Genomic DNA, 13644 nt, shown 5'->3' on the forward strand with positions numbered 1-13644 from the left:
CTATTACGTTGATTGGTTGTGTCCATTTTCCTCAGTAGAACACATATTCCACAGGCACAGAGATCTTTGTTTTGTTCACTAATTAATTCCAGTTAAATAGTTCCCGACACATAATTTAACACTCAGAAAATAGTTGCTGAATTGAATAATAATTTGTTTCTATCAAGTTCTGTAAAACTTGAAGTATTATTTTATCAATGCTTTTTGTCTTCAACCTCCTTCCAAAACTGATTGGGAGTACCATACAGAAATATATACTATGCAACAGAATAACAATTAACAATTAATGAGGAAATTGGGCAAAAGTAAAATATTCATCATGAAAAAAAATCAGGGATAAGCTTAGATGTTGAGCACTTACTAAAGGTGGACCATAGCTTTGGTCCTAAGCCAAAAGAAACTCTCAAATTAAAATTGGTTGAAAACAATGAAAAAGTTGGGCACCTGGGTGGTTCAGTGGGTTAAAGCCTCTGCCTTCAGCTCAGGTCATGATCCCAGGGTCCTGGGATCGAGCCCCGCATCGGGCTCTCTGCTCAGCAGGGAGCCTGCTTCCCCTTCTCTCTGCCTGCCTCTCTACCTACTTGCAATCTCTGTCTGTCAAATAAATAAAATCTTAAAAAAGAAAAACAAAACAAAACAAAAAAACAATGGAAAAGTTAACAAAGCTGGAGGACTTGGAAATGTAGTTAGAATGTGACTGTAACTGCTTGCCATGGTCATGTTACAAAAGTTAACAAGTTCAGATATACAAAGCACTTAACATTCTGCAATGCATTTGACCCTTGGAACAACATGGGGGTTTGGAGTGCCAATCCCCTGCAAAGTGAAAAATCCATGTATAATTCCTCACTTCCCCAAAACTTCACTACTAATAGCCTACTGTTGCCTGTAAGTCCTACCAATACTATAGAGTTGATTAACACATATTTTGTATATATATTATGTATTATGAGTTATTATTACAATAAAGAAAGCTAAAGAAAAAACATTTAGAAAATCATAAGGAAGAGAAAATACATTTATTGTATTGCACTTATCAGTATTTTAAGTTTATGTTATCTTTTTTCAAGATGAATCATGTATCAATACTTACACCAGTATTATCTTGTATGTTACAAGACACTGTAGATGCTATATGTATTACTAACAGTAGACATCAAAAATGAAAAGATAATGTGAAAAAGAAATTTATATTTAGTTATAGATATTAGAATTCATGCATTGATAAAGAAGCAGCAATATGATTGCTTTATAGTAACCTAGTGTAATCAACACAGTTACTTCATGAAGCCTACCTTATATGCTAAGGAATGAATCATTATAACATTTTTATGGCATACAGAGGCACCTGGGTGGTACAGTTAGGCATCCTACTCTTGGTTTCAGCTTAAGTCATGATCTCAGGATTGTGGGATCGAGCCCAGTGGCGTTTCCATGTTCAGTGCAGAGTCTAATGGACATTCTCTCTCCCTTTGCCGCTCCTGCTTGTGCTCTCTCTCTTGCTAAAATAAATAAAACCTAAACAAAAAAATTTCAAGACATGCAGTATTATAATCATCTTCTTAATATAGTATTGGAAACATTGTTACATTTTTAGAGAAAAACACTTACCTGTGCTGCCAGGCCAAGCACAGTTTCTCCAATTATGAGAGAGAGAGGGCTAGGATATGGTAACATAATTCTTCAAAAGCCAAGTTATAAAACTGTAAGCAAACTAACACAGTATTAATTTTATATTAAATATCACTTACTGAATATCTTTGGAAAGATAGCTTATCCACTTCCATATGCGTCTTGCACATGATGTTCTACACAATGAATACTTAAGCAGGGTTGGTGATGATGATGCAGAAATGTCTCCTACAATTCTTGCTTGACAGCTATTAGATTTTCACATGAAGTGGTGTACATGCACATCAAGTAAGTTTATTAACTGTTTGACATGATTATTATTTACTATTCATTAAATGGAAGTAGATCATCATGGAAGTCTTCACCTCATTGCTTTCTTGTTGAGTAGGTTGTGGAGGAGGAGGAGGAGGAGGAAGAGGGGATGGTTTGACTGTCTCAGGAGTGGTATAGGTGAAAGAGGAGGCAGGAGAATGAGGCACACTTGCTGTAACTTTATGGAAATACATTTATTTTTTCATTTCTCTAAGTGTTTCTATATGGTACCAATCCTTCCACCATTGTTTGCTTTAGTTTTAGTGCCTGTATCATAGAATGGTCCATGCTGTTAAAGAAGTTAAAGCAGTCTTGAATAACCAGAACCCTTCTGCCAGATTGTCTAATGTCAGTTTGTTTTCTGATACTACTTCTTCTACCTCTTCCTCCTCATCATCTGGCATTGGTTTGGAAGCATTCATCTCCATTAAATAGTCTTCCTTCAATCCCTATGCTGTGGTATCTATTAACTCTTACATTTCTCCAACATCCATATCACCCTTTACCCTCACCCCCTGCCTTTTTTGCATGGCTCTGTTGTAAATCCTGTGAAGTTATGCACAACATTTGTCACAGGTTTTTCCAGTAGGAATTTAGTTTTGGCCTTGGCTTTTATGGCCTTTTCTGTTATAATGATGTCATCCTTGGTGGTGTAATCCTTCTAGACTTTTATGATGCTTTCTCTATTGTGGTTCTCTCTCTTTTTAAAATTTAAATTAAATTGGCCAACATACAGTAGTACATCATTAGTTTCAGATGTAGAGTTCATAATTCATCAGTTGGATATAACACCCAGTGTTCCTCACATCACATGCCCTTCTTAATGCCCATCACCCAATTACCCCAACCCCCCACCTCCCCTCCACCAACTTTCAGTTTGTTTCTTATGGTTAAGAGTCTCCCTCTCTGATTTCTTCCTATTTGGTTTTCCCTCCCTTCTCTTACGATCCTCTGTACTATTACTTTTATTCCACATTATGAGTGAAACTGTAGGATAATTATCTTCCTCTGACCTATTTCATTCAGCATAATACCCTCCAATTTCCTCCATGTTGATGTAAATGGTAAGTATTCATCCTATCTCATGGCTGAGTAATATTCCATTGTGGTTTTCTTTCACAGCCATGACAGTCATTTTCATAGAACACCATGTAACGAGCCTCAAAGGTCCTTATGACATCCTGATCTATTGGCTGAATTAGAGATATCTTGTTTAGGGGCAAGCTTAACTTTTCCCCTGCCTTCAGTGTTGAATTCATGGGGTCCTGGCTGGCCAGGGGCATTGTCTGATATCAAAAGAACTTTAATAGGCAGTACCTTACTGGAGAAGTACTTCCTGACTTTAAGAACACAGCATTGATGGAACCAACCCAGAAAATGGTTTTCTTAAAGGCATCCAAGAACTCATCTGCTGCCTCTTGGTTGGAAAACACTGCTTCTCCTGTTATCTTGACATTTTTTAAGCCAAATGTCTTTCTAAAATTATCAAACCATCCTTTGCTGGCATTAAATTCTCCAGCATTTAGATCCTTCACCTTCCTTTATCTTTAAGTTTTCATATAATGACTTCACCTTTTTCCAAATCATATTAGAGTCCATAGGTATGCTTTCCTTTTAGCAATCCTGCACCCACATAAAAGCTGCATTTTCAATATGAGATAAAAATATTTTCTTTTCTTTTTTTTCTTTTCTTACAATGGTCCTTACACTGGATTCTTTTATGTTGAAATGGCAAGCAACTGCAGCTGCAGACCTCAATCTCTAGTACATATCAATCTCAAGTACATATCTAGTACATATCAATTCACCTCTTTCTTGTGATGTCATGACTTTTCTCTGCTTCCTGGAAGCCCTTCCAGCATCACTAGTGGTACTCTCTATGGGTCCCATGGTGTTATTCAAGGTTTACAGAATCGTCCTAAACACACACACATAAATACATGAGAATCCTGAATGACCACTTTTTATGAGTACAAAATTTACTGGAATGACAAAATGCTCCTGCAGAGATGATTAGCATCAGATGGGCTTCAGGCAAATACTGGCAATGCTCAAGCTCCCCACAGTAGCAACAGGAGATGGCTATACAATTACTGGAGTAGTACAGTATTACTACATTTAATTTGAAACAGTTATGATTTAATACTACATCTATACTCTTGTTTACATTTCTCTCAACTGTAGAATGGTTCCATGTGTGGTCTGTAAGTATGTATACATTTTGGTAAATTTTAAGTTTTTACAATAGATTTGTATATGTTTTATGATAATAAAAATTAAAATAGAATGGTAGCTATATATGTTTTAGGCATTCATGACATATCCAAATTTTTCTTTTAATTTTTCAATATTTCTAGGCTACACAGTTTATCTGCTAGTTTTTCCAAGTTGTCAAAATTCTCCCAAAATTTATCAGTATATTTATTGAAAAAAAATCCATGTATAAGTGGACCATGTGTTTCAAACCCGTGTTGTTCAATTGTACTTCTCAGGCATGAGTGATTCAAAATACTAAATAGCTCATACTGTCTAAGAGAATTATGCCATCAGGTATGAGTGAAGTTTTAAGTTTAATTTGTATTGAAAATAAATACTATGTACTATGTACTATGTACTGCTAGGCTTATAGGCAACTAGGAGCTTCTTAAACCAGTGAGAATATATCTGCCTATTTAGCTGAAGCAAGAAAGCAAAGATTGGCTTAAGAAGGACTATTTCAGAAAACAAAGACTTTCCATAGTTACTTTTTCTTTACTAACTTAACTTTTGTTGTGACTCTGTTTATAGTAGCTTGGTATATTGAGGATTGTTTGCACTTGTTAGGAATTACTGTCCTTTCTTACCAGATGTCCAGTCTGTAAAACCATAACTTTAATGTTTTGTTTTTTCTTTTCATTGTTTCTGATAGGAAAGTAAATTCAACCCATATTCTTCCATTTTGGCCAGATAGGGAAATCCTGACCTCTGTCTTCCAAATTTGTTCATGGACCTCTTGACATTTTTGTCACCAACATTAGTGCATCTGAATTCTTCCCAACTTTATCTTATTCAGGGCAGTGATCCCTTCTCACTTCACTCACAGGATTATCTAGTTACTACTTGGTTAATTCAGTAACTGCTTTCTTAGTATCCCAGACTTTCGCACTTTGTAGCTCTTGGTGTATATTCCAGTTTTTATCCATATCAGATACTTGTTTTTAATCCCTTCTAATGCCACTTGGTCTTATGTCTTATCCAGTCATTGTTCTATTGCCTGAAAACTTTGCATAAACACAGGTGTATTATGCTTTGCCTCAGATTAGAACCTCATACCACACTTCTAAATTTCTTATCTGCTGTGGGGCACTGCTAGAGTCATGGCACAAGATGCAGGAATCAGCTCCAAGTACACAAGTGCCTAACCAAAAAGTGTACAGGAGTGAATGACCCTGGAGGCTACCTTTGATCAATGAATAAGGTTGATGGTGAAGAAATGTTTTCCTCTTTAGTTCCTCAAACTAACTCAGGCTCAGGAGGTCTCTGGAGGATTGAGCCCTGGCTACTCTGAAGGAGTGAGGGCTGCAGCCCCATTACAGCCTTGAACTGGCTTTTCCTCCCTCCCTGTGATGTAATGCCACTGTCACAGTCCTTTACTCTCTATCCTCGACTGCTATATCCTCTTCATTTGCTTCTATGCTGATAATTGTAGAAAATAAGGGAAAAAAGCCATTTTCGATAGGTGTTCCAGTAAATCATACCATCTTACACTAAATGGATTCTTTTTCTGCCAAGTGATCCCAACGAGTCATCTTGGGTACTGTTGCCACTTTAATATTTCATGTCTTCATCCTTAAAACTGGCCCTCCTCATTCTCAAGCTGAGTTGTTGAAAAGTATAAGACTTTACAAGATTGGCTGCGACATTGTCTTTTGTCTATATTGGAAAAATAGTTTTCAACTGATTCCTCCCCTTTATAAAAATCTTTTTAAAAAATCTTTTTAAAAATTAATTTTATTAAGAGGAGAGATCACAACTAACACCAAAGAAATACAAACTATTATAAGAACATACTATGAGCAACTCTACGGCAATACATTTGACAATCTGGAAGAAATGGATGCATTCCTAGAAACATATAAACTACCACAACTGAACCAGGAAGAAATAGAAAGCCTGAACAGACCCATAACCAGTAAGGAGATTGAAACAGTCATTAAAAATCTCCAAACAAACAAAAGCCCAGGGCCAGACGGCTTCCCGGGGGAATTCTACCAAACATTTAAAGAAGAACTAATTCCTATTCTCCTGAAACTGTTCCAAAAAATTCAGTTAATTAATATATACTGCATTATTAGTTTCATTCAATGCAAGATTTATTGAAATAATACTCTATTTTATCTCATATTTATTCCCTAAGCCCTGACAAACTTGTTACAATATCTGTCACTCCTTGGAAACCACTGTCTTAACAGTCAGTGACAGATAAAACAATCATCATAACCTCATAGCCTTTCCTCAGTCATCATCTTTGATCACATGTCAGCATGTCCCAGTAAATCTGTTTTCTATTATGACATTGTAAAAATTCCTACCTGTTTAGCTTCTTACTCTTTGCATTCCCTAATCATTGTCTTAACCATTCCCTGAGCTCTCTGTAGGTTCTTTTCTCTGACTGCCCCATCTCCCAAACCCCAGTCTTCTATTATTGCTCATTTCTCATTGTATATTACTGCTGGACAGTGAGTTGGACCTCAAAATTATCTTCTCTAAAATGGAGTTTATCATTCCCACTCACTTCCTCCTTGCCTTGGCTCTTTCTTCTGTCTTGTTTTTGAACAGTACTACTTTCTTTATGGCACTGGTGGATTTCAACTCCCTGTTTGCATCTTCAGTATTTGGAGAAGAGAAAACCAGGCACTCTGATTTATACATGTTAACTCAATACCCACAACAATTCATACTTCATACATAAATAAACTAAGACCCAAAGTAGTCAACTGAGTTGCTTAATATCTCAGAGCTATCTGGAATGGGAACCATATCTACTGGATACTAAAACTTGTGCACTTTTCACTGTGTAATGAATAGTGACTTTTAAACAGCACAATATCCTGAATCATCAAAGAAATATTCAATTATGCTTTTGTTCTTATATTTATTAAGGAAGAAGAGCAGACAAATACAGTTAGATTATGAACCGTCAATAAGAATTGAAAGTGATAAAGACTTTCTGTTAAACTTTGTATTATTAAAATGCTGTTAACCAGAGCAACCTCATTCCCAGATTCCTCAATCAGTCAAGGTTGTATTACATATTGAACAGGGTGGTTGTGTTACATACTAATTCAGGTATATATAATTCACTAATGTCTTTCATATCGAGTTCAGAATTGGAAATAGTTTTTTCTTTGTTTTTTTGTTTTTAGTATATGTTTTTAATTGGATATTTCCCAGTGTTAAACTCAAAGAAAATCTTCTCCTATTGAGCTTCAGAGCTAAGTTAAGTTTGACAACTGAGACAGAAGAATCTTAAAGTAAAGGGCTGATCAGTAGCAGCAGTTAGTTAATAGTGAGGAAATGTCTTATGAGTAGGCAAAGTGGGAAATTACATGATAGCCTGTAAGTATGGCTTATACTCTGGGTAAAGGATGCACCATCATTAGGCAATTGCACACTGAACAACTGCCAGTTAAGTACCATTTTATCCAATTTAGACCTAATGAACTTAGTAGATGAGCTCCCCGCTGAATTAAGGAGCAATCAAAGCCTCATTTTGGATTCTGTGCCATCTAGGTCAAGACGTTCCAAAAGTGTTGTGTATTACTTGGTACAGAAAAGAGATGACTTTCTTATCCTTCCTTCTGGTTAATTCTTTAACACATATTTATGAATATGATTTCTGCCATAGGAAATATCATTTGGGGATTGATAGATAATGATATGACAGAATTGGAAAACTGTTCTTTGCCTTTAAGGAGTTTTATTTCCATTTTTGCTAATGTTTTTCAATTACCTTGAGTCAATTTTTTTTTTTAATTGAAAGGATAAAAAGAATTTTATTTAAGTCTAAAAACAAAGTAACTCTCCCCCAGCAAGAAGGTTGATAAAAGGTCTTTAGTAAGAGGGATAAGGAACAAAGAGGTGAGGATGTGTTTTGTGTACTCACCTATCTCAGAGGTGCAATGACACTGTGGTTTTATTTGGAACTTTCAGGAAGTGCAAAAGATGTGTCAGAAGAAGCCCATGTCTGCCTACCCTGCAGGGAGGGCTGCCCCTACTGTGCTGATGACAGCCCCTGCTTTGTCCAGGAGGATAAGTATTTGCGACTTGCTATCATCTCCTTCCAAGCCCTGTGTATGCTGCTCGACTTCGTTAGCATGCTGGTGGTCTACCACTTTCGCAAAGCAAAGGTAAACCCAGGTACCCTGGTTATGAGCTTCCTTTTATTATGAAGTGACCTCTTCTTTTCTCGAGCAACTAGAGTTTTTCCATGTTCCACTTGCTTCTCTATTTAGCAAAAGTCTTCCTATAATATGATCAGACTAGAGTATGAACATTATATTCTTTAGCTCTGTCTTCCCAGGAGAAATAGGGATTAAAAATATAGAATCTTATTATAACATTTTCTTCTACAGAATGTTTCCCCCTATTTAGCCTGAAGTTTGAGTATTTTATTGCCTTAAAGAACTCTCTTTTATATCTCTTTGCCTTCTAGAAAAACTTATTCTGCCAGTACCCAAAGTATTGTTAATTTTTTTCATATTTAGAAAGCTTTTTGATATTTATTATATTTCATTTTTATTTATCTTAGCCATATTTGAAGTTGGCAAATGGACTTGACTTTTTTGAGCAAGTATATTCAAAGTATAATGAGAGGTTGAAGAATAAATTTACTTATCAGCTTATATTTGGTCTTATTTTAGTGTCCCAGGATAACAGTGATCCTACAAAGAGCTTATATGGCTTTTGAGAGAGCCTGTCCTTCGGTCCTATTCTGAGAAATCAAACGGTAGTATAGATATTTGTATGCTTCTCAGTCAGGGGTGGATGAAATGGTAAAGTATTCAGGGCAAAGCTTTCTGGGGAGTTGTCTTCATTTGATCACCCAATTAATTATATGTTGCCAGTGTTGTTGTCAGAATTTGTGGTTCTCTTGCTTTCAGAAACTTATTTGTGCCATTGGGGAAAAAAATAGAAAGCCTAAAGTTTCCACCTTTTCTGAATTCAAATGACCCCTTCATGTTAGCAAAGTTGTACAGATTGGTTTAGATAACAGAGCTCATCAGAATCATGAAGTGTTCCCTTTAGAAATTTAAAAAATAAAACAACTCTCTGAATGGCGTCTATTATAAGGCCTCCAGTTAACATTTTAAAAAATCCCCTCTCTTGAGATTGTAAGAGAATGTATCCATTATGTTAATGTTACAGACTTTAATAGTAATTTTAAATAGGTATTTTCATTAACAGAAGCATACAACACAAAATCAAGCTTTAAGTCAGCAAGAAAATGCAGACAGGCAAATTGCTCTTGATTTAACCAATACTTGTCATTCTTTTGAAACAAAATATGTGCTAAATTGTATATATAATAAAGTAGCAGGCAAGTAGAATGGAGAAATATCCAACCACCATTACCTAGATAAAATTAATTAGTTAAAAAAAACAAAACAAAACAAAACAAAACCTGTCACTGGCAGAGCAGATAGAATTGAAAGTTCTATTTAATAAACTGCTGTGAAATCACTCTATATAATGCCATTCATTCACACAGGGGATAACAGAATTTTACTTGATTATAATCATTAATGATTGCTGTGCTAAATGAAGTTAATGATACATGATGGGTAGAATATTACATTGGATATTAAGAAAACTGAGATAGTTCTTGCTAGACCAAAGTCTTAATCTTTGTTGATGTTATTTAACATTTCCAAAATTATTAACTTTTCAAATTTCTCTGGACCTTCATATGAAATGCTACTTTATAGGGCTTTCATGAGAATTGGTATCTTTACATATCATTTGGTGAAATTTCTGTGGATACAAACTAGCTGGAATAGATAAATTAGACTTTATTGAGTTTTAAGATGGCCACCTTTCGAAGATTCAGTTTTCACAGAATGTGACATAACATAGAGGGGTTTATTTTTAGGAAATAATATAGATAATAAAGTCAGTGAACATGGATCCTAATATATTGATGAAAGGAAACACTTGGTGAATTTTTCTCTTCTGATTTCAACTACCAAAAAGAATGATTAATTATCAAAGCATTTCCATTGTGGAAATTGCATGTTTATAGCAGGTAGACATTGGCTTTGCTTTTTAAAGTTTTTATGTCTTTACAGCATTTCTTTGCATAAAGCAGAAAACTGATGATCCCATTTGAAGTACTACTGATGTCTTATGAGTTTCCCACTGAATTGCCCGCCCACCAGTAATTAAAAGAATGAAAACCTTAATCTATAAGTTTACATCTATTTTGACCAAAGAGGAAAACTTTAGTTCCAACAGAGAAGTAGCATAATATTGTGGGTAAGTGTGCAGACCCTAGAGTCAGACTGTTTAGACTCGAATCCTGTCTTAGCCTGTGAATGCTATTACACTTCGGGAAAATTGCTTAGCTTTACTTTGACTAGCTTTTTCCTCTGTAAAATGGGGCTTAACACACCACATGCAAAAATAAGTTAAAAATGGGTTATACACCTAAGCATTAGGCTCAAAACTAAGAAACATATTTTTAGAAGAAAACATAGGCATACATCTTCATGATCTTGGGTTAGGCGATGTTTCTTAGTTACAGCATGAAAAGCGTAAATGACAAAAGGAAAAAAATAAACAAATTGGACTTCATTAAAATTAAAAACTTTTGTGGATCAAAGGACATCATCAAAAAAGTTAAAAAGACAACCCATAGACTAGCAGGAAATATTTGTAAATCATACTAGAACCTAGAACATATAAAGAATAAAAAGATTAAAAATGGGCAAGGGATCTGAATAGATATTTCTCCAAAGAAGATATACAAATGGCCAATATGCATACGAAAAAAAGCTCAAGAACATTAGCTATTGGGAAAATTCAGTATATGTGCTGCCGAAGCGAGCACAGTTATTGGGAAAATTCAAACAAGCCCCCAGCACACACTAGCATAGCTAAAAATAAAAAGACAGTAACTAGCATTGTTGAGGATGTGGAGAAATTGAAACTCTAATTGCAGCCACTTTGGAAGATAGTTTAGCAGTCCTTCAAAAAATTAAAAATAGACTTATAATGTGACCCAGTAATTCCACTTCTAGGTATATGCCCAGGAGAATTGGAAACATATGTCCACAATGGCTAAAATAAAAAACATAGGAAATAATAAGTGGTGGCAGGGATGTGGAGAAAAAAGAGCCCTTGTGCACTGTTGGTGGGAATGCAAACTGGTGCAGCCACTGTGGAAAATCTGGAGGTTCCTCAAAAAGTTAAAAATAGAATTATCAGCTGACCTAGTAGTCACTACTGAGTATTAAACCCCCCAAAATGAAAACACTTATTCGAGAAAGTATATGCATCCCATGTTTATTGCAATATTACTTACAACAATCAAGATATGGAAACAACACAGCATCCATCAATAGATGATGAATGGATAAAGATGCAATGTGTGTGTATAGCAGAATATTACCCATAAAAAAAGATGAGATATTGCCATTTATTACAATGAGGATGGATCTAGAGGGTATAATGCTAAGTCAGAGAAAGACATATATTTCACTCCTATGTTGAATTTAAGGAACAAAACAAATGAGAAAAGAAAGAAAAAGAGAAAAACATAAAACTGACTCTTAAATGCAGACAACAAACTCATGATTGCTGGGGGGAGGGAGGTTGGTAGAATAAAGTGGATTGGGGAGGGTATGTGCTTTGGTGAGTGCTGTGAAGTGTGTAAACCTGGTGATTCACAGACCTGTACCCCTGGGGATAAAAATATATGTTTATAAAAAATAAAAAGTTAAAAAAAAAAAAGAAAAAAAAAAAAAGAAAAAGAGTATACTTACCTTCATGTGCACTGAGAAATGTATAGAACTGTCAAATCATTATATTGTACACCTGAAACTAATAAAAAAGAAGAAAGCATTTGCCTACATAAAAACGTTCACACAGATGTTCATAGCAGATTATTTATAATAGCCAAAAAATGGAAACAACCCAACTTTTCACCAGTTGATGAATGGATAAATAAAATGTGGTATATCCATTAAATGGAATATCTTTTTGTCAATAAAAAGGAATAAGTACTGACACATGCTACAACATGGTTGACTCTTAAAAACATGTTAATGAAAGAAAATATTCATGAAAGATCATTTATATGAAGTTTACCTTTATATGAAATGCCCAGAATAGGCAAATCAATAGAGCCAAGTAGATTAGTGGTTATCAAAAGATACAAGGAGGGAAGAATGGGGTGTGACTGCGAATAGGTTCAAGGTTTCTTTTGCAGGGGATGAAAATTTTCTAAACTTAGGTTATGGTAATACATTTCACAAGTCTGTCAGTATACTAAAAACCACTGGCTTGTACACTTTACAAGGATAAAAGGTATATTAATTATAACTCAATAAAGCTATTACAAAATTTACCTGACAGGATTCTTTTGAAGGTATAATGCAATAATTCATATAAAGTACCTTACTAGACATTTGTCTTTTATTATTATATTATTTTAGACCACTTTGTGAAATTAGCCGTTTGTGAAACGGTTTGTGACAGAAGCCGTTTGCTTCTTGTTAGGGGTTAAGTATGACATTTTTAAAAGATTCTTTAATTTATTCATTGAGAGAGAGACAGAGAGAACACACAAGTCAGAGGAGGCAGAGGGAGAGGGAGAAGCAGACCCGCAGTTGAGGCAACCAGAGACCCTGACGTGGGTCTCCATCCCAGGACCCTGAGATCATGACCTGAGGTGAAGGCAGACGCTCAACCATCTGAGCCAACCAGGAGCCCCAAGTATGATATTCAAAATAGCTTAAAAGATAAGGTATTGAAAACTATAGCCAGTGGGATTCTAGGCAGTGGGATTCCAGGCAATGGAATTCTAGGCAATAAATTCATTTAAATTTTCTTTATAATCACAAACAGTCATCTTGTACTAATCTTAATAGGTTGTCCAGATAGCTGAAATGAGCAAAACACCAATGGTACAGATTCTTTTATTTTGGCTACATTTTCATCATGAAAGAATGGAAGGAATGCTAAACTATAAGCAGGGTAGTTTCGCTTGGTTGTCTCAAGCGGAAAAAAAGATCTTTTATTTTTAGTTTTTTAATTCACTAATTATTTATTGAGGATCTGCCATTGCTAGGCATTGTGATACCCAATATAATTTGAAGAATAAGTGAGAGTATTCCTTTTTTATTTAATAAATCTATTTTGTTTTTTTAATTTAAACTCAGTTAGCCAACACATTATTAGTTTCCAAAAGTAGAGATCAGTAATTCGTCAGTTGCATATGACACCCAGTGCTCGTCACATCACATGCCGTCCTTAATACCCATCACCCAGTTACCTCATTCCCCCACCCCACCTCTCCTCCAGCAGCCCTCAGTTTGTTTCCCATAGTAAAGAGTCTCTCGCAGTTTGTCTCCCTCTCTGCTTCCTTCCCGTTCAGTTTTCCCTCCCTTCCTTTTTGATCCTCTTCACTGTTTCTTATATTCCACACATGATTAAAACCAT

General features: G+C 35.4%; 1 protein-coding gene across 2 annotated transcripts in view; it reads left to right on the forward strand.

Moving 5' to 3' along the window:
• Positions 1-13644, forward strand: part of GPR158 (G protein-coupled receptor 158) — a 383515-nt gene that overhangs the window by 189492 nt on the left and 180379 nt on the right. For both annotated transcript variants that reach the window (XM_082740868.1, XM_082740867.1), the window contains one exon: positions 8137-8333. In XM_082740868.1, the coding sequence (XP_082596994.1) occupies positions 8137-8333 (197 nt within the window). The remainder of the gene's footprint in view (positions 1-8136; positions 8334-13644) is intronic.

This window comes from Mustela nivalis (assembly GCF_964662115.1).
Source record: "Mustela nivalis genome assembly, chromosome: 7".
Taxonomy (NCBI): domain Eukaryota; kingdom Metazoa; phylum Chordata; class Mammalia; order Carnivora; family Mustelidae; genus Mustela; species Mustela nivalis.